A 20,713-nucleotide genomic window follows, 5' to 3' on the forward strand; every position below is an offset into this window, starting at 1 on the left:
GTGCAGGGCCCTGGTGTGGGCGGGGTGGGTGCAGGCCCCGGGGTGGGCACAGGGGCCCCAGGCTGGCGAGGGCCCGGCCTCACTCACCGGCAGGTGGCGCACACGAAGCAGTCGGGGTGGTAGGTCCGGCCCAGCGCCGACACCACCTCGCCCTCGATGAAGCGGTCGCAGGCGAAGCAGCGGGTGCCGTACAGACGCTGGTAGTCCCGCGTGCAGATGTGCTGGTCCTGGCGCACGAAGAAGCCGCCCTCGGCCAGGTCGCAGCCGCACACTGGGGAGAGCACGGGGCAGCGTCAGGCGGGACCTCTCCCGTGGGCGGGCCCCCCTCAGACACCCCCCACCTGATGCAGGCTCGGCGGTTCGCTGAGAAACCTCGGCTGGGGGCCGGGGCCGGCACCGCTCCAGCTCCACCCTCAGCCTTGACTTGAGTGCACTTCCTGGTGGACGCTTCCAGAAAGGGGCGCCGGCCTGGGCGGACACCTCACGGTGCTGAAGGCCGCCAGCCTCCCTCCCTCGCTCCGGGACCCACCAGGGGGCTCTTTGGGGCCCCAGCCCCCCGCCGACCTGGCTCCTGTCCCCGCGCGGGATAGAAGGATCAGAAACGCACCTGCCTGGGTGGGAAGGTGCCTGTGGCAGAGGACAGGTGAACCCGGAGGTTGGCGCCGGGTCCCTGTGAGCTTCCTGACCCTCCCCACTCCTCCCACCCGTGGACAAGGCCGGGCCCTGCCGGAGGGAACCGGGACACCTGACCATGAACCTTCTGTCCCCAGCCCCCAGCACACACCTGCTGCCCCCGGGAGCTGAAGGGCTAGGGGACTCTGCTGGGTGGAGATCGGGCACTCAGCCTCGGGGCAGCCGGTCACTCAACCACCGGGACATCTGAGCCTTCACCCCACACACGCCCCTCCTGCCCCAGGGACACGTGGGAGCTAGGCAGGGTTTCAGAGGGAGCACTGCCCGGACCCCCCCTCCCTGCTGGAGGCCCCAGACGCCCCCCTTCCCCCGCCCCAGGCAGCCCCAGCACCTCGACCAGGCCAGTCCTCATAGGTCACAGCCTCTCGAGGCGTGAAAAACCACGTGGCCCTCATACGGGTTTGAATCGATCCCTCGGAGTTTTTGTTAAAATATTAACGGACGGCAAAGGGTGTCATTTCCGCGAGTTCCCAGTACTGGGTCTTTGTGGGGTTTTGTTTGTTTTTAACCCTCACCCCAGGATGCTTTTCCATTGATTTTTAGGGAGCGTGGGAGAGAGAGGGAGAGAGAGAGAAACGTCGATGTGAGAGAAACACACCGATTGGTTGCCTCCTGCACGCCCCCTACCAGGGACCTAGCCTGCAGCCCAGGCATGTGCCCTTGCCTGGAATCAAACCCGGGACCCTTCGGTCCGCAGGCCAAACTGAGCCCAACGGCCAGGGCAGGACTGGCATCTCTGACCTTGAGCACCTCCGGGGGGAAACAGGTGCCAGGGCGAGACCGCTGACGGACGTTCACAACCCGCCTCCAGGCTCCCAGCACAGCGGCCTCTCCCGCGCCCTTCCTGCGGGAGAGCGGCAGGCACGCAGGCGTTTGACACTGCACGTGCCGCAGGCTCTCCGCGCCACCTAGGACGCCGGCAGGGACACCGGCTCCTAGGAGCCCCTGTGGTCACGAGGCTCTAGGGCAGGGGTCCTCAAACTTTTTAAACAGGGCCAGTTCACTGTCCCTCAGACCATTGGAGGGCCGGACTATAGTTTAAAAAAAAAACTATGAACAAATTCCTATGCGCACTGCGGGCCCGGGACGAGTCGGCTGCTAAGCAGGACAGGCAGCGGCACCCGGCGGGCCGGATAAATGTCCTCGGTGGGCCGCATGTGGCCCGCGGGCCGTAGTTTGAGGATGCCTGCCTAGGGGTTCCGCGAGGCCCGGGCTGGGTTATCCTGACGACGATGAGCACAGAGCTATTGGAACACACGTGGCACACACCCCCGCTGAGTGCTACATGCTATCGGAACACACGTGGCACACCCCGCTGAGTGCTACATGCTATCTGAATACGCGTGGCACACCCCCCGCTGAGTGCTACATGCTATTGGAACACGCGTGGCACACCCCGCTGAGTGCTACATGCTATCGGAACACGCGTGGCACACCCCGCTGAGTGCTACATGCTATCTGAATACGCGTGGCACACCCCCCGCTGAGTGCTACATGCTATTGGAACACGCGTGGCACACCCCCCGCTGAGTGCTACATGCTATCGGAACACACATGGCACACACCCCGCTGGGTGCTCCATGCATGGAGCACAGCGCGTGATGGTTGGGCGGTGACGGAGTGCTGGTCTCACCAAGGGAGCCCCACTGCTGACCTGAGCCTCGCGTGGTGCCCGAGGGTCGGGACAAGGCCAGCCACCTCCCTCCACCACAGCCGACTCCCAGGGAGGCCACGTGCCGAGAGCCTGGGAGTCTGGAGCGTGGAAACTGATTCTGCGGCGTCCCGGTCTGATCAGCCGTTCCCTCAGGTCACGCTCCATCAGTGCCCACCCCCCATCCATGTCAGGTGGACCCCCAACCCAGCCCTTCACCCACAGGGGGAGGGGGCCCTCCTGCGTCTCCCTGCCCCCCTCCCGGCATGAGGGTGGCATGTGCTGTGGGCTGGGGACGGCCGTGCGAGCCTCGGACAGTCCTTCCTTCCTCCTCTCCAGGGGAGGCCAGCTCCTCGGCCAGGCCAGGCGCAGGCTGAGCGCTGAGGGCCCGGTCGCGGGAGCCGCCTGGATTTGGGCCCCGGTTCCAGGCTCCACCCTGTGCTATGCTGTGTGCCCCTGGGCAAGATCCTGACCTCCCTGGGCCTCCTCAGAGGTCAAGGTGCAGCACAGAGGAGCTGGGGGGACGTGAGTGCTGCAGGGGGACCCGCCAGGCCGGCTGTGCTGACGTCACTCACGCAGAGCCCGGATCTGAATCCGGCTCACACCCACAGGAGTGGGGCTCTTTGTTGAGTCTCGCATCACGACAGAGGCCGGACAGCGGTGCCCCCTCGGGAGGAACAGGCTCTCCGGGCCTGCCAGGAGATCTATGGTCTTTTTCTGTAACGCACCCCCCACCCCCAAACCAATTAGGCCCTGGACACCCGGCCTCTGCATCCGGCTGTTTTCCTATTCTTCCTAAGGGCGTGGCGGCCAGACTGCCCCCTGGAGGACCAAGTGTGTAATGGGCCTCGTGCCCCATGGAAACTTGAGTCTCCGCCACGCCAGCGCCAGGACAGGGACCGAGGCCACCTCCGCCTTCCCGTCACGCCTGCCCAGGGCAGCTGCCACTTCCCCCTGGTCACGTGGCTACCGATCGAACCTCGGCCGCCATGATCACCGAGGTTGGTATGGACAGGCCTGCTGTAAGTCCAAGTCCAAGTTCACGAATAATTGAAAAAATCCTAATTAAGATAGTTGCTGTACAGTCTCTCCTGCCTACTGGACCCGTCGAGACGGATAGGGGTCGCGGAGCAGCGGGGGTGACCCTGAGCGTCAGCCCTTGGCACTCGCTGTGGCCACTTACGAGAAGAGGTCAGGAGGGCCGGCCGTGGTGGGAAGGCACTTTCTGGAACACCATTTGGCACTGACTCGAAAGAATGTGGGAACCGCCCCCGCCCTCTGACCCAGCGACCTCCTGACCCCGGGAGGAAGTGACCAGGCCCCCCCGTGGACGGTTAGCCCCCGGCGCTGGCTGCAGCCGTCACACACCCCCTGTGGCAAGTGATCCCTGGGGGCAGATGGTGTTGGAGACACGGCAGCCTGGGCTGGAGTCCGCACTCCTGCTCTCCCCGCTGTGTGACCTGGGGTAAGTCCCTGCACCTCTCTGAACCGCAGAGTCCTCCTTTGTAAAACAGGGTTCGCGGTGCCCACCTGCCACGGCTGTCGGGAGGACTCCGAGATGAGGTTTGGGGGACCGACTGGCCGGGTGCCCGGGTGGCATCGACGCAAATGCCCAACGGCGGAGGGCCGGCCTGGTCCGCGTGGACCTCGTGTTCGGAGGATTCGGGCAGATGTGGGGAGGCACGGTGAGGAGCGTATCTCACGGGGAGCGCTCCTCCGCCCTCAACATGAATGTTCCAGAGACACACATGTGTGTGCAGCACGATTCCACATGTGAACGCTGGTGCCCAGGCCAGCTCGCCGGAGCCCGGACGGCAGCCCCAGTGGTCAGGGCCTCTGTGCTGGGGCAGGAGGACGGCAGGACAGAGCAGAGGACCTGTGGGTTCGCCCCGAGCGGGAGCGAGCTGGCCGGGCTGGTGGGCTGTGCTGCCCGGTCCATCCTGACCTCGGCCTTGGCCTCGCCGCCTGGAATAACAGGCGTGTCATCGGCGATCCCTCCCGCGGTGACTTCCTGCGGTTCTCCCGCGGGACCCGGGTCCTGGCGCGCCCTGCCGGGGTCAGGCTGCGGACAAGCTGTGCCCGACGGATGCCGCACTCTGCGCAGCTTCCCCGGGGCTGTAAGCTCCGGGCGGGATCTCCCACGAAGGCCCGGAACGCCCCAGAAGGCGAGGGCGCAGGCACTGTGACCCTCCCCTAGCCGGCCCCGCAGCTCTCGGCCTGGCTCCCGCAGTCCTCAGGGGAGGCGAGCTCAGGGGGCGGCGCCATCTGCCCTGTGACACGCGGGAGGGGCACCGGGCAGTTCCCACCTCCAACCGGACCCCGCGGGTCAAGCCCGTGAGGCTCCGTCCTCGGAGCCTAGGCCTTCCATGTGCTGCCGAGGTTCGCGCTGCAGACAATCACCCTTTAAACACGGCGCACTTCCTCTCCGGCGTTAAACACCGCTTCCAACACAGCGGCCCAACGGGTTCTGCTTCTCGGCTACGCAGCCGACCGGTCGCTATGGAGAGGAGGGAGACTGAACCAGACACGTGGCCCAGCGGCCGGGGCTCCGAGGAAGGGAAGGGACGCCTCGGGCCGGCGGGCCTGACAGGCGGGTCACCTCCTCCGGGAAGACCTCCCGGCTGCGCGTCCCCTTCCCTCGGGCCTCGCAGAGGCAGCTGGACTGCGCTCCTGCCCACGGAAATGCTCGCAGCTCCGCTCCCAGCGCCGCCCCCTCCTCTCCCGGAAAACAAGCCCCAGGCTGTGCCGGCCCTCACCTCAGCTCCCAAACAGCCCGGCCTAGACTCCAGCACCTTCCTGAGGGCGGGGAGCGGGGGGCCTGGGGGGACAGCTGCGGGGGACTCACCAGGGAGCCAGGCTGGACCCAGGAAATTCAGGGGCATCATGACCCTCAGCACCGTCCCTGACAGCCACCAAGCCCCCAGACGGAGGGGCAGCACCGGCAAGGGGTGGGTGGGGTGGGTGGGGTGGGGGTCCCAGGGTCGGGCAGCTGTGGGGGTGCCCATCCCCTCTGAGTCACTGGCCCCCCAGCCGACCCAGGGTCGGCCCCTTGACTGTGACCCTCCAGGGACAGGAGGCTCCACGCTGGCTCAGGACCCTGCCCTGGGGAGGGAAGAGGGGAGTCGCGACTGGGGTCTCAAGTTTCCTCTCCAAAGGGTGGGCCACGCACAGCTTCACACAGAGCCCAGGACAGCGGCGTGGCGGCAGCGGGCAGAGGTGCTCCAGGGCGCGGGCTCACTGCTGCCTCGCTCACCCCCAGGAGGCGCCGCCCGCCCGGGACCCCCAGGAGGAGGTGCGCTCGCTGTCCCAGGGGCAGGCCCGGAATCCAGCCCAGAGAAGTGCGGGCTGCGGGCTCGGTCCCAGTGGGGGGCCTGCAGGAGGCAGCCGACCAATGACTCTCTCTCCTCATCGCTGTTCCTCTCTCTCCCCGTCTCCCCTCCTCTCTGAAATCAATAAAAACATATTTTAAAAGAGAGAGAGATAAGCAGCTGAGCTTTGATTTCATCGCATCGCTGGTATCATTCACGCTGTCTTTACCATCAGACCACGGACACCATTTTCACTGGAATGCATGGCGATGCTCTCTTCCTCTGCCAGGCGGGGGCCCCGCGCCCCCACACAGCTGACGGCAGGGCCCCAGCACCCACCCTGGGCCCCCATGGCCACTGCTCGGCCCTGGACCTGAGTCCTCGGTGGGGGTGCAGCTGCGTGCGACCCCTGGGACTCCTCTGTCACGCCCGTGGGTGACACAGCCACACGGATACGATGACTCTGTCGTGGGAAGGCTCTGGACTCGCATTTCCAGGCCCCCGTCTGCCCGGCTGCCCGGGGACGCCCTGCGGGCCGATGGCAGCTGGCAGCCTGGTTCGGAGGCGCCGCCGCCGGGCGGGCCGACACTCACCTTTGCAGACGAAGCACTTGAGGTGGAAGTACTTGCTCTGCACCCGCAGCACCTCGCCCCTGCACACGCTCCCGCACGTGGTGCACAGGATGGCCGAGCCGGGCGGCTTCTCCAGGGCGCCCAGGGCCGCCGGTGGCTCCGACACTGTGGGGGGAAAGGAGCGGCGTTAACGGGGGACGGACAGGCGCAGGGCGAGCAGCCGGCAAGGGGGCAAGGACTCGGCCCACCCCCCCCCCCCAGCACAGTCCCGGGGCGTCAGGCGCTGGCTTTCCTCTCCTTGGGGACCCGTGGGAATCGGACAACGTGGTCAACCCCAATGAGGGGCTCCTGCCCCCTCCCTGCGAGCAGACCTGCAGGGACGGGGCGATCACGACCTCCCCCTGGATGGCCCCGCCCCTGCAGCCCGAACCTGGCATGACCCCCGTCCTAGGACCTCAGAACCCCACCCAGGAGCTGGGCAGGCCTCTGCAGCCAGGGGCCCACACCCTCGAATGCAGGCGCCCTAAGCACAGTTCTCCGTGGCACCCCCGACCCCGCTGTGCCGGGGACACGGGCCTGGATACTGCTGCTGCGCCCCAGAGCCAAGGGGGTGTAGGGAGGCGCCGGAGACCCACGCAGGCCCGGGTCGGGTGGATGGCTGGGCCAGACTGTGGGCTCCGCATCCGCACCCCCCAAAAGACCCCCCAATAGGCCAGCGTGCGGGACGCGGGCCCAGGGCCCGCCCCGAGGAGCTTGGTGGAGGCAGCTAGACAGTGACAGGGACAGCCCCGTGGCAGAGCCGGGGAGAGGGGGGGACCCGGGGCTGGGACCAGCTCTCTCCCCGCGCAGCCACACAGCGCGAGGAGCTGGTTAGCGGCAGAGGCCCACGCGGGGTCGAGTGGGCTGGACCCACTTCCCACTCAGGACCAGTTCAGAAAAGCCACAGCTGCTGAGCACTGGCACCGACGGGCCCCAGGCCTGCAAGGCCCCGTCCCCAAAGGAGGACATTGCTCCCTTCGGTCTCCAGCCTGCCCTCCCCCCAGCCCCACCTCGGACAGCCCCCACCCGGCCAGGGCAGGGCTCCTCCCTCCCCGCGGGCACTGCCCTGGCCGGCGGCACGGGGGGCCCGGGCCACGCTGGGGACAGCAGGCCTTCCGAGGAGGAGGCTCTGAACACCCCACGGGGAGCGGGGTGCCAGCTGCCTGGGAGGGGCACCACGCTGGCTGGAGAAGCGGTGCAGGAAGGGAGACCGGTGGCACCGGGCCCGCCTGGCGCTTCCAGAGGAGCCAGGAGACCGTGCCGCAGCTGGGCCTGGGGTCCGGGAGCCACGGCGCAGGCCCGGCTCCGGGTAAACGCCAGCAGCATCTCATACCCACGCTCCCTCGCCCAGAAGCCGCCTCCTCGGTGATCAATAACATGGATGGGTTTCCTGGGCTTCAATCTAAGACGCCCCGTGGGGAACGAGCCATGGAAGCAGGTTTGACGCCTCAGAGAGCGCCAGCTCCCGCCGCACACAGCCGGCTGCCCAGGGCTCGGGGGCTGACAGCCGTCAAGTCCAGGTCGGAGGTCAAATCGACACTGTGGGGGCGGGGGGGACAAGGATCGTCCACTGTTCCCTTCTCATCCACCAGGCGCATAAAGGACAATGCGCGGGCATCTCCACAGGATCACAGGCACGTGCTGATGCTGCTGGAGACGGCCCAATGCGTACGAGGGGAACGTCACCCCCCACCCCCAGCACCTCGCCCATCAGTGTCAGAGCCCTGGGACCTGGAGGCACTGCAGGCTGCGGTTCAGACGCTGGGGTGCAGCCCTAGCCCCACCTCCTGCTTGCTGGGACCCGGAACTGCCAGACTTCCAGCTGTCTGTCCATCCACTCTCCACCCACATGCCCTGCCCGGGAGATGCCAGGGCCACGGACAAAAATGTGTCAGCCCAGGGTGCATCAACCCCTGTGCTCAGTACCCAACAGCCATTGTCATGTTCAAGACCCCACAGCCTGAATCACCAGTGTCCTGGCTCCTGGAGCTGTATTGGGGGGCCGGGGGGGGGACTGCTTTAAGACATGGTTTCCGGGGAGGACCTGAGGCCTGTGAGGGTGAGAGCAGGGTGAGAGCAGGGTGCTGCCCCCTGGTGGTGAGACATAGACACTGCATTGTGGCGACAGACACCTGTCTCCCTGCAGGTACAAGGGGTGCAGGCAGGTGATCCGGCCAGCCCGCACCTGCCCATCTGCCCGCTTGGTCTGTGACTCGTGTGCACCGATGGCATGGGCCTTTCACCCCCAAGATGGGCTCACCCCTCCTGCAGCTGCCCGATGGGGGCGAGGTCAGCCATGCACACGGGGCTTCGCAGAGGGCCCGCCCCTTACAGCAGCCGGCGGAGTAAGTGTTGCCGCTGCCGCTGCTGCTGCTGAGCCAGCCGAGGCCCAGAGAGGTGGCCCCGCTGGCATGTGGCCGCGGCAAGAATGACCAGGACCGCGCAGGGCACGGTTCTCTCCACGCGGCTCCCAGACAGGGATGGGCAGCTCCGGCCACGATTCCTGTCTGGTGTGTGAGTGTCACAAACAATCTCCGCCCTTAAAGCCGTGAGGACAGCGGACCCAGTGCACCCTCCTTCCCGGGAGCACACCCACCCCCCTCCCCCCGCCCCCTGCCCCGTCCCAGCCCAAGCACGTGACCATTAGCTTCCTCACCCCCAAGCGCCAAGGGCCCTCCCAGTGCCTCCACAACTGTTTCCTCAGCCCATCTCTTCCAGGAGAGGCTTTTCCCCGCTCTGTGACTCACCCAATAAACGTCCTCTTACAAAAAAAAAAAAAAAGGAAGAAGTGAACTATCAAGAAATGAGCCATCGAACCCCCAGAGGGCGTGGAGGAGACGTAGATGCGTGTTGCTAAGTGACGAGCCGGCCGAGAAGGCCTCGCACCGTGCTTCCAAACACAGGACACGCGGGAGGAGACAGCGCCATGGAGACGGTGAAAGCCCAGCACTTGTCGGTGGGGGGAGGGGGGAGCAGAGGGGGAGCGGGGGGCTCTCAGGCAGAGAAACGGCTCCGTGACCCTGTGATGGCGGACACCTGTCGCGTGCATTTGTCCAAACCCAGAGAACACGCAGCACCAGCAGCGCCCCTGGTGCTCACTTCAGTTAACGATGCATCAGACGGGGCCACCGCTGCAGGGAAAGCCCCCCCTCCCCCGTGCGGGGTTAACAACGGACACGGCGCGGGCATAACGGGAACGCTCAACTTTCTGCTCAACCTCTCTTTTAACAGTGGATCCGGAGACACTGCTTTTACTTCCTTCTCTCTCTTGCTGCTGCTACTCCTCTGCTGAGGGTGCTTTCCCATTGGTTCTGAGAGAGTGGGAGGGAGGGGAGCGACAGAGAGAGACACTGATGTCAGAGAGACACCTCGATTGGTTGTCTCCCGCACGCGCCCCAACCTGGGCCGGGGGTCGAGCCTGCAACTGTGTACGCGCCCTTGACTGGGATCAAACCAGGGACCCTTCAGTCCTCGGGCCGACACTCTATCCACTGAGCCACACCAGCTAGGGCTGTTCAAGTTTTCTACAACCGAAAAACTGCTCTAAGAAATAGTCTGTAAAAAATTTTCAGAGAGGGGGAGGGAGAGGGGGAGGGGGAGAGGGAGGGGACAGGGAGGGGGGAGAGAAAGAGGGAGAGGGAGGGAGGGGGGGAGGAGGGGGAGGGGAGGGGGAGGGAGAGAGAGGGGAGGAGGAGGGGGGAGAGAGAGAGAGAGGGAAAGGGAGAGGGAGGGAGGGGGAGGGGAGGGGGAGGGGAGGGGGAGGGGGAGGGATTGGGAGAAACCACATTTGAGACCTACACACCAAGGCGGCAGGTTTGTTTCACCGTAATTTCGAGATCGCTCTAACATGTGGTGCTAAGTGCCTAACTGTGCTAATAGCAGGACACACACACTCAGGTGGCTGGATCAGTCCCCAAGGCCGTGGCTGTGCAATCCAGTGCTAATGAGCCCCAGCACCGGGCCGCTGGGAATGGAGAGGCGCGGGGCTGGGAACGCCCACCCCCAAGGCTCCCGCTCTCCGTGGAGGCTGGAGGCACAGGCTCGGCTGGGACTGAGGGCAGAGGGCCCGGCGATCCGCTGTGGCCCCTCCCCGTGGCCCGTGGGTGCGGCGGGTCCTCTGCCACCAGGATGGTCCTGGGAACCACGTGCTGTGCCCTCCCCTCCCCAAGTCTGTCTCTGCACCTGTCCCTCTGTTTCGAGGGTGGTGACGGGGCAGGTTGGCACGTGGTGGGGGCTCAGCAGGGGGTGTTAGGGGGTGGGGGGCTCCTTCCAGAGGCCGGAGCGGGGAGAGACACGGCCGTGAGCTCCCACGGGCTCCAGCCCAGGCTTCCGGCAATTCCTGGGACAACTCCAGCTTCAAGCAGCTGGTCCCGGCGTCCCGCCACCCACACCCCAGGGTGATATTTCATCCCCGGAAGAGCAGCCCTTCCTGACCGGGGAGGCATCTGAGGATCTCATGGTGGCATTCCGGAAGGTCATGCTTAGCGGGCATCTGGGCCCATCACACCCCACCCCCGCCTTACACACACACACACACACACACACACACACACGGGGAAATGCCAGGCCCGGCAGGCTGGGCCGGGACTCGGGTCCCTGGGCTCCCAGGCCCGTGCTTGTGCCTGGGTCACACGCCATTGGCCAGGCGGCCCAGCACCTAGCACCCAGCACCCAGCAGACGCCCAGTAAATGTCCCTTGAACCTAAGGAGAAGCAGGCAACGCGTAGGGGGACGCGAGCCCCGCGCAGTGCCCGGCAGGGGTGATGCACAGCCTCTGGGTGTCATCCTCTGCCAGGGCCCGGGCCTGGGTGTTCCGGCACTGCGCTCGGTAAGCTCCACTGCCAGCCCAGGCCGCCAGCTGGAAATGGGCCAAGGGCACAGCCAGGATTCGCCCCGCGGCCGCAGGATCCCGCCCCACCATCAGCTCCCACCCAGAGGGTCTGTGAGGCCAAGCTAGGCCTCTGCCACGGGACACCCCGGTGAGGGAGGTCGTGGGGCTCGGGGACCTGCCCGCGCGCCCCCCGGCAGGCACTGGCCAGCTCAGCGTCGCCAGCTGCCCGTTCCTGCCCAGGCCTTTGCAGATGGGGCCGCAGCCTTGACCTCCAGATGGCACTTGTGACTTGCCGGTTATGAATCACAGGAAGGAGCAGAGGGGAGAGCAGACACCAGCGGCATGTCATCCGGCAGCCGCACCAGAAAGCTGCAGCGTCACACTCTCCAGGGAACCCCAGCCCATTCCCGCAGGTCACTGGGGGGGAGGGGGGTCCAACAAAGGGGGGTAGGCGCATGCTCAGTGAAGGGGGTTGCCCAGGGAAGGTGCCGGTCAGTCACACCTGGGAACCGAGGTCAGGGGCCTGAATGGGCGTGGCCACTGCAAGGCCACGGAAATTTGGGAATACATAATCCCCCAAACCAGTGGTCGGCCAGCCACAGGCTCGCGAGCCACCTGCGGCTCTTCGGCCCCTGGAGTGTGGCTCTTCCACAAAATACCACGTGCGGGCATGCACGGACAGTGCGATTGGAACTTCGTGGCCCACGCGCAGAAGTCGGTTTTCGGCCTGGGCGAGTCCATTTTGAAGAGGTGGCGTTAGAACACTCCAGGGGCCAAAGAGCCGCGGTCTGCCGACCACTGGGCTGAACCAAGGCGCTCGCTCTTCTGGCTCGTGGCTCACTCTTGGCCGCCCGGTTCCTTTGGCTCTGCGCCCACCCGACCCGTGCTCCCCGCACAGCTGCTCGGCCCGTGCCCTGCAGGCCCCACACAGACGGGGCTCTGACACAGACGGGGCTCTCCCAGCGCATGGAGCAGAGACGCTGGGCCCTGGCTTTTCCGTCCGCCCCACGGAAGCCACAGTGACCCTCCCGCCTCGTGGGACACGGGGAAGCGGGGCCCATCCGCGTCTTCTTTGGGGAAATGACTGCTGGGGTCGCTGGTCCATTGAATTTGAACGTCTTTTCTCTGACCCGTTTATACATTGTTTCTATAGTCCAGGTACACGTTCCCTCATCAAATACAGGCTGTGCGCATACCATCTCCCATTCTGGGAGGTGTGTTTACATGTTCTTCATCAGGTCGTTGGCAGCAAAAAAAGTGTCTAATTTTGATGAAATCAAACTCATGTATATTTTCTTTTTTTTATGTATTTTTTTATTTTTATTGAGTTCAGAGAGGAAGGGAGAGGGAGAGAGATAGAAACATCCATGAGAGAGAATCCTTGATTGGCTGCCTCCCGCACGCCCCCTACTGGGGATCGAGCCCCAACCCAGGCATGTGCCCTTGACCAGAATCGAACCCAGGGCCCTTCAGTCCTGACACTCTATCCCAGCCGTGGGCAAACTACGGCCTGCGGGCCGAATCCGGCCTGTTCGGCTGTTCTATCCGGCCTGTGGAGCCGAAAGAGCAGAGGGTTCTCTTGCTCTCCCCTCCGCTCCTTTACTTTGAATTTATATTAGTTCACACAAACACTCCATCCATGCTTTTGTTCCGGCCCTCCGGTCCAGTTTAAGAACCCATTGTGGCCCTCGAGTCAAAAAGTTTGCCCACCCCTGCTCTATCCACTGAGCCACACCAGCCAGGGCTCATGTATATCAATGAATGTGATTCTCATTCAGGACACCTGCCCGGGTTGTGGGCTCCATGCCCAGCGTGGGGCATGCAGGAGGCAGCCGATCGGTGATTTTCTCTCGTAATTGATGCTTCTGTTTCTCTCTCTCTCTCTCCCTTCCTCTCTGAAATCAATAAAAACATCTTTTTTAAAAAAGAAAAGAAACCATTGGCTAATCTGCGCTCACACAGACCTCTCCCCTTTTCTTCCAAGAGGTGCCTGGTGTTTCAGGTCTGCACGCACAGAGCCTTACGTGGGCGGCATCTCACTTCCTTTGCGGCTGTTTTCATCACGAGATGCCACTGCTTCCCTTGCTCACCGGGAGCAGGAGTGTCTGTTTGCACTCCAGTCCCGCCTGCTCTTTGCCGTCGGCGTTCCTGGCCGTCACCCCGGGGAACACAACAGGGCGTGAAGGACACAGTGTCCTCGGCGGGGCGGGGCGGGGACCCGCCCCACCCCCAGCATGGAAATTCCATTGAGAAACGGACACCGTCACGTGTCGCAGCCCCGGGAGCCTACGGGTATTTTCAGAACAAGCAGCACACCAGCCGGCCCGGAGCCGTTACCTGAGCCCCAGCCAACGGGAGCTCAAAGGCCGGTCCGCACGGGGCGGGCCAGGCCCACTGGCGGGGAGCCCCGGCCACCGGCTTCGGGAAACAAATCCAAGCGTCTGCTATCCTCACGCGGGGCACCTGGAGGGAGGAACAGTCACCCCTTGACGGACGGGGCCCCGGGGGCCCCGGGCAGTGACGAGCCCCGACGATACAGGCTAGGAAGCCAGGACAAGCAAAGAGGGAAACTGAGACAGAGCTAAGGACCAAGCAGTTACAAAACCCTCTCTTCTGTGACCGGGGACCCCTACACAGAGAGACAGGCGGCGACACTCCAATCACACCGGACAGAGGAAGTGAGGCAACGAGTCTCATTCTGGCACATCAGCATAAACGGATGCATATTCTACTGGGATCCACCCCCCCACCCGCCGCTAAGACTTCTTCCAAACCCCCAGCTTCAACAACACCCTTAAAACGAAGGTCCGGGGCGTTCTTCCTCCCAGGAGCATGTGGTGGCATCTCCGCTCGCTCCCCCCGCAGGCGTACCCGCTAAGGGACCCCACGAGACTTGTAACCCGGGGAGCACTGGCAGCGGCAGCTCGTCCCGGGCTCACCCGCTGACCCTGTCCCCAAGGCCCCCTTCCTCGGACTTCTCCAGGGAGCCAGAGCAGCCCCTGAGCCCATTTCCCCACCTAGTCCCTCTCCGTGGCTCCTTCTACCCCAAGCCCCTCCTTGCTTCACCGTCCCCGTTAATATACCTCCTCTGGAAGTCACAGGCCCGGCCGGGGCAGCCCAGCGGTTAAGCATCGACCCAGGAACCAAGAGGCTGCCGGTTTGAATCCACACCCCCATCACCCCGGGTCAGGGCACACGCCCAGATTGCAGGCTTGATCCCCTGTGGGGGGTGCAGGAGGCAGCCGATCCATGATGTTTCTCTCTCATCGAAGTTTCTCTCTCTCTCTCCTTCTCCCTTCCTCTCTGAAATCAATAAAAACATTAAAAATCACTAGGACTCGTGTTGCGAGATCTTTCCTGCACGAAGTCAAGAACCCACACACCCCCGGCCGGCCCTGGGCAGACCCGCTGTGGGCCAGGCCCCCTTCCGGTGACACGACCAGGGCGCGGTGGGGTCAGGCCAGAGAGAGGGCGCTGCCCCAGCCCGGGGCTGCTCCCGTCAGTACAAACCCCGGACTGCACGGCGCCGACGGGAGGCGTAAGCCAGGCCTGGGCCTGCGTCCGGACGGCCCCGCGGGCCCGAGGGGTGTGCCACTGAGCGGAAGGCTCTGTCCGAGCCCCAGAGAGGAGGGGCCCGCTGCGCTCAGAGCCTGGTGCTGGGACAGAGGCTCCGGACTGGGGGTGGCGGGGGGGGGGAGCATTCCAGGATGGAGACGAGGTTGGACCCCACCCCTGCACACCCCAGGCTCACAGAGGCGCTCCCTGTGCACCCCAATCTCTGCCTCTGGGGTCCAGGCTCCGTCCCCACCCCTCCTCCATCGCGTCCGTCCGGAGCCTTCCCCTCCAGGCACCCTCACTGCGGCCTGAGAAGATGAGAAGTTACTGACTGTTTTTATCTAAGTTGCAGAGGGCCCGTTTCTCGTGCCAACACCGGGAGGACTGGCGCCTTTATGCTATTCCTTAACGCGGGCCTCTCAGCCTCAGCTCAGCTGACATTTTAGGCCGGCAACGCTTTGCTGGGGCCTCCGGCACCGCGGGGAGCTGAGCAGCGTCCCGCCCCCCGCCCCATGCCTGGAGCACCCCGCCCCTCTAGCTGTGACAACCAGCAATGCCGCCAGACAACCGGCTGAGAGCCCCGCCTTCAAGGACAAGAAGGGAGGGGAGGAGGAGGGAGGGGCCGGAGCAGGGCTGTGGGCCCCGAGACTCCGCCCAGTTGGGGGTCAAAGGGCACTGGAGCCAGATCTCGCTCCGGTGCCCCCACCTCACCTTCCCTGAGTCTCAGCTTATTCACCTGTAGAATGGGGCCCCTCCACCAAGCCCCAAAGCCTGGCATACCGTCGGCGCTCCGAAGTGCTGCCCCCTCATTCATAAACAGTGGAGCTCCGCTGGACGGCCTCCTGCCCTGTCGGGCGCCCAAAGCTTATTCCTGGGGCCCAAGGCTTCTCGTTAGAAAAACGCGCCTTCCTCCCGCCATGGCCTCATGCAAAGGGCGGTTTGGGCCTCACCCGTCTCCCCTCCGGGCATCCCCATGGAGCGTGGCCTCCTCCGCAGGGCGGCACCGTGGAGGCTGCGGGCAGCAGCTGGGCTGGTGCGGGCGCCTCTGCGGCCAGCACAGCTCGGACGGGCACCCAGAGGGTCACGTGGCCGCTGCCACCCTGGTGCCCACACCCTGAAATAGAATGCCAGGCTCCGCGGCGCACCTGTTCCCAGGCTCCGGGAAAGGGGCTTGGGCGGGCGGGGGAAGGGCGGAGGGCTGGGACGCTCACTGCCCAATGCCAGGGGCAGCAGAGGGGCCCCCACGCCCTCCCCCCCATGCCCTCTCTGCCAGGGGCTGGGCTGCCCAACAAGCCCACACGCGGGGCTTCAACCACGGACACGTCGCTCTTGGTCCTGGAGGCCGGAGGCTGACGTCCGGGTGGGGGCAGGGCTGTGCTCCCTCCTGAGGCTCCGGGGAAGGTCCTCCCCGCCTCTTCCAGCGCCTGCGCCCCCCCCCCCCCACCCCCGTCCCCGCCCATGGCTCCAGCCGTCCTGGCCTCGTGGCCGCATCGCTCCGATCTCCGCCACTGTCCTCAGGAGGCCTCGCCCTGTGCCTCTGTCCTTCCTGTCCCTAATAAGGATACGGGGCACTGGGCTTAGGGCCACCCTCAACCACGATGATGCCGTCTCCATCCTCATCTCTTTACATCTGCAAGGACCCTCATTCCACGGCAGGCAGCACGGCAGGGCTCTGAGAAGACATGAATTCAGAGGGACTGCTCCCCATTCATTTATTCCACACAGCCCCGTGCACCGGGGGAAACTGAGGCCTAGGACGCTCAGTGACTAATGGGAGACCCTTGGGCATGAAAGACAGCGCTGGGCCCGGCTGGCATGGCTCAGTGGTTGAGCGTCGACCTAGGAACCAGGAGGTCACGGTTCAGTTCCCGGTCAGGGCACATGCCCAGGTTGTGGACTCAATCCCCACAGGAGGCAGCCGATCCATGATTCTCTCTCATCATGGATGTTTCTGTCTCTCTCTCCCTTCCCCTTCCTCTCTGAAATCAATAAAAAAATTACATATACCTATATATGTTTAAAGAATTCCTGTGCTGGGCCCCTGCCTGAGTGTGGCTGACGCCATGGTCCCCGAGGCGTCCCCGGTCCTCTGTGGTTTCGGCTTTAAGATCCTGGGAGGTGGACAAGTTTCTGACCCGCCCGCAGTGTACGCGGCCGCACTGCCCTGGACCCAGCACGTGGCCGCAGCGAGCAAGCCCTGGCATCATTGCGGTTCCTGGTGCGCGGGGCGTGTGCAAACCCCGCCTGGAGCGGACCAGGCCAGGACGCACCGCAGAGGCGCTGGGGCATCGCGGTCACAGTTCCCACCCGGACGGACGGACCAGGAGCAGCTCAGAGGTGTGAAGCTCGCCTCAGTGGCGCCCGCGGGCACCCTCCCCATCAGCATCAGCTTGTCAGTGTCAGCGCTGGGAGTGGGGGTGGGGCCCTGGCTGCCCAATCAGAGCTCCAGTCCCTGCCAGCAAGGCCTCCCAGAGCATCCCTGCCCAGCCCCGGGCCCACGAGTGGCACAAATTACGCACCCAAGGCAGAGAGTGCCATCCTTTGGCATAAATGAGACGTCTCCCTATTTATTCTGCTGTCCATGCCCCGCGGCCCCGTGCCCAGCTCAGGGCAGGAACGACGCGGCGACAGTGACAAGAGTCCGTGCCGCCTCATCCCCAGGCGGGACTCCCCTCCCTCCTTCCCCCGAGGGCACTGAGCAGGGCCGGCGGGTGAGCCGGTGCTGTGACCGTGACGGGTCGCAGGCTTTGAGCCCGAGAGTCCGCGGGGGGCGGGGGTCCGCTGTGTGTGACCTGTGTCCGACTGCAGCTCCCGTCCTGCCCCCCACCTCCCCCCACGCACCTTCCAGCTGCAGGTCAGGGGGGGTCACAGGGAAGGGGAGCCGGGGCCCTGAAACCCGTGAACTTCGGGGTCCCGGGTCCTAAGAACAGGCACTGTCACTCGCCCCTGTCACTCACCCGTGGCTTCCACACGGCTCTGGCATCAGCACACAGAAAGCGCCACGCGATGGGAGGTGGGCGGCCCACGGGTGTGCGCCCCTGCGGGTGCACGGGGTCCCACTCTCCCTGCACCCTCCCCGTTGCTGGCATCTGGGGCGCAGGCAGCGTCGGGTCCCAGAACCGTGTGTGGCTCACGGGCTGGTTTTGGCCAATGGCATGTGGGTGGTGACAGTGCGCCAGTCAGGGCCTAGGCCGCAGACCTCGCACCCGCTCGACTGGGAGGACCCTCCGGCCCGCGGGTCCCAGGAGGAAGGTGCCCGATGGGCCGGGCCACCCACCGGGCAGCCTGGCCGGCTGAGGCCAGCTGGCCGCGGGCCAAAGTGAGGACGCTGATGGCCAGTCCCTCTGTGGCTCAGTTTGCTGGGGCCGCTGTGAGAAAGCGGCACAAACGGGGACCTCCAGGCGACACACGTTTATTCTCTCCCCCTTCTGGGGCCAGATGCCCAAACGGGTCTCCCTAGGCGAAAACCAGGCGTGGGCAGGCACCTCCCTTCCGAGGCCGGGGAGGGACCGCCCCTGTCTGCCAGCTTCAGGGGCCACCGGCATCCGTGGCTCGTGGCTGCACCCCCCATCTCTGCCTCTGGTCTGTGTGTCTGTCTGCAGCGTCCCTCGGCCTCTCCTCTGAGGACACCGTGGCTGCATTCAGGGCTCACCCGGGCCCCCTCCCATCTCAGCACCTGAGCTCACTCCCAGCGCGAAGACTCTTCTCCGAACGCGGCGCGCAGGGGCAGGATGAGGACGTGCGCGACGGGGCGGGGGGGGGGGGGGGGGGGGAGGGGAGGGCCACTTTTCAGCCTGGTCTGGACGATGCGTAAACATGTACCAAACCCTCGCTCCCGCGCTGGGCTCTGCCGCGTCTCTATGCAATTCAGCTTACATAACCGACGTGGCCCACTAATCTGATTCTGGGCCCCTAAGTGGGTCGCCACCTGCCGCGGAGGAAGTTCTATCGTAACCCCACACCTGTGCGTCCCTGCAGGGTGGGGCCCCAGGGAAAACTATGATGCTCCAGGCATGCGGGGACGGGGCTGACAGCGCCCGGAAGGACTCCCCAACCCGAGGAGGGTGCAGTCTGGCTCGCGGGGGGCTGGGGCAGGGGCTCTGACCACAAAGGCCTCGGTGCTTCCCCCTCCTGCCCGCCCCCCACTCCTGGCACAGCCTCCGCCCCATATTCTAACTGGATCTTCGCTCCCTGACAGCCCCTGGCGCTCACTCGCTCATCTCCCAGCGCTGCTTAGAGACGAGAAACGTTCTGACCTCCGGACAGGTTTTCCCAGTCACCACGGAGCCTCCTGCCAACGCGGCTCAGCTGCTCCCGCCACCAAGGCACGGACCCATCCCGTGGCACGGCAGGCTGGACCCTTCCAGTGTCAGTGTCACTGGAGAAGAACATTCTAGAATGAAGGAGACTAACGACACAGACAATAACCGACGGCAGTGCGTGTTCCTGCACCGGGTCCTGGAGGAGAAGACGGGGACCTGTGGAGGACACCCGGGGTGGGGGGCGGGCTCTGTGGGGAGGCGTGCTGTGCCCACGTTACCAGCCACCCAGGGGCCACGTGTCAGGAGGCAGCTGACTCAGAGGCTCAGGGGAGAGGCTGCCCGGGCGAAGGCAGCGCAGGGAGCCGCTGTGCTGGTCCTTTTCCGTGAGCTCGAAGTTCTCAGAATTCCAAGTGGGGAGACTGACGAAGAGGACAATGCCACTGGGAGCAGGCCGAGTGGGACCTGCTGCTTCACCTTCCAAGATCCCGAGAGAGACCTCAGTGACAGAGACACACCTGGGCCCGGAGCACCTGGACCCAGAGCACCTGGGACCCGGAGCACCTGAGCCCGGAGCACCTGGACCCGGAGCACCTGGACCCGGAGCACCTGGGACCCGGAGCACCTGGGCCCGGAGCACCTGGACCCGGAGCACCTGAGCCCGGAGCACCTGGACCCGGAGCACCTGAGCCCGGAGCACCTGGACCCGGAGCACCTAAACCCGGAGCACCTGGACCCGGAGCACCTGGGCCCGGAGCACCTGGACCCGGAGCACCTAAACCCGGAGCACCTGGACCCGGAGCACCTGGACCGGAGCACCTGGACCCGGAGCACCTGAGCCCAGAGCACCTGGACCCGGAGCACCTGAGCCCGGAGCACCTGGACCCGGAGCACCTGCGCCCGGAGCACCTGGACCCGGAGCACCTGAGCCCGGAGCACCTGAGCCCGGAGCACCTGGACCCGGAGCACCTGGACCCGGAGCACCTGGACCCGGAGCACCTGAGCCCGGAGCACCTGGACCTGGAGCACCTGGGACCCGGAGCACCTGGACCCCTGGAGCACCTGGACCCGGAGCACCTGGGACCCGGAGCACCTGGACCCCTGGAGCACCTGGACCCCTGGAGCACCTGGACCCGGAGCACCTGGACCCGGAGCACCTGGACCCGGAGCACCTGGACCTGGAGCACCTGGACCCGGAGCACCTGGACCCGGAGCACCTGAGCCCGGAGCACCTGGACCTGGAGCACCTGGGACCCGGAGCACCTGGACCCCTGGAGCACCTGGACCCGGAGCACCTGGGACCCGGAGCACCTGGACCCGGAGCACCTGGACCCCTGGAGCACCTGGACCCGGAGCACCTGGACCCGGAGCACCTGGACCCCTGGAGCACCTGGACCTGGAGCACCTGGGCCCGGAGCACCTGGACCCCTGGAGCACCTGAGCCCGGAGCACCTGGACCCGGAGCACCTGGACCCGGAGCACCTGGACCCCTGGAGCACCTGGACCCGGAGCACCTGGACCCGGAGCTCCTGGACCCGGAGCACCTGAGCCCGGAGCACCTGGACCCGGAGCACCTGAGCCCGGAGCACCTGGACCCGGAGCACCTGAGCCCGGAGCACCTGGACCCGGAGCACCTGAGCCCGGAGCACCTGAGCCCGGAGCACCTGGACCCGGAGCACCTGAGCCCGGAGCACCTGGACCCGGAGCACCTGAGCCCGGAGCACCTGAGCCCGGAGCACCTGGACCCGGAGCACCTGGCTTTGCCCCTGAGGAAACCTGTCCTCTCCTGGGCCTGCTTCCCCACC

The 20,713-nt window shown here is 65.5% G+C and overlaps 1 protein-coding gene across 3 annotated transcripts in view; it reads right to left on the reverse strand.

Moving 5' to 3' along the window:
- Window positions 1-20,713, reverse strand: part of ABLIM2 (actin binding LIM protein family member 2) — a 102,421-nt gene that overhangs the window by 66,494 nt on the left and 15,214 nt on the right. For all 3 annotated transcript variants that reach the window (XM_080682802.1, XM_080682804.1, XM_080682803.1), the window contains exons 2-3: window positions 6,246-6,389; window positions 88-271 (exon numbers count right to left, since the gene is read on the reverse strand). In XM_080682802.1, coding sequence (XP_080538928.1) covers window positions 88-271; window positions 6,246-6,389 — 328 coding nt within the window. The remainder of the gene's footprint in view (window positions 1-87; window positions 272-6,245; window positions 6,390-20,713) is intronic.

Source organism: Plecotus auritus, assembly GCF_963455305.1.
Source record: "Plecotus auritus genome assembly, chromosome: 1".
In the NCBI taxonomy this organism is placed as follows: domain Eukaryota; kingdom Metazoa; phylum Chordata; class Mammalia; order Chiroptera; family Vespertilionidae; genus Plecotus; species Plecotus auritus.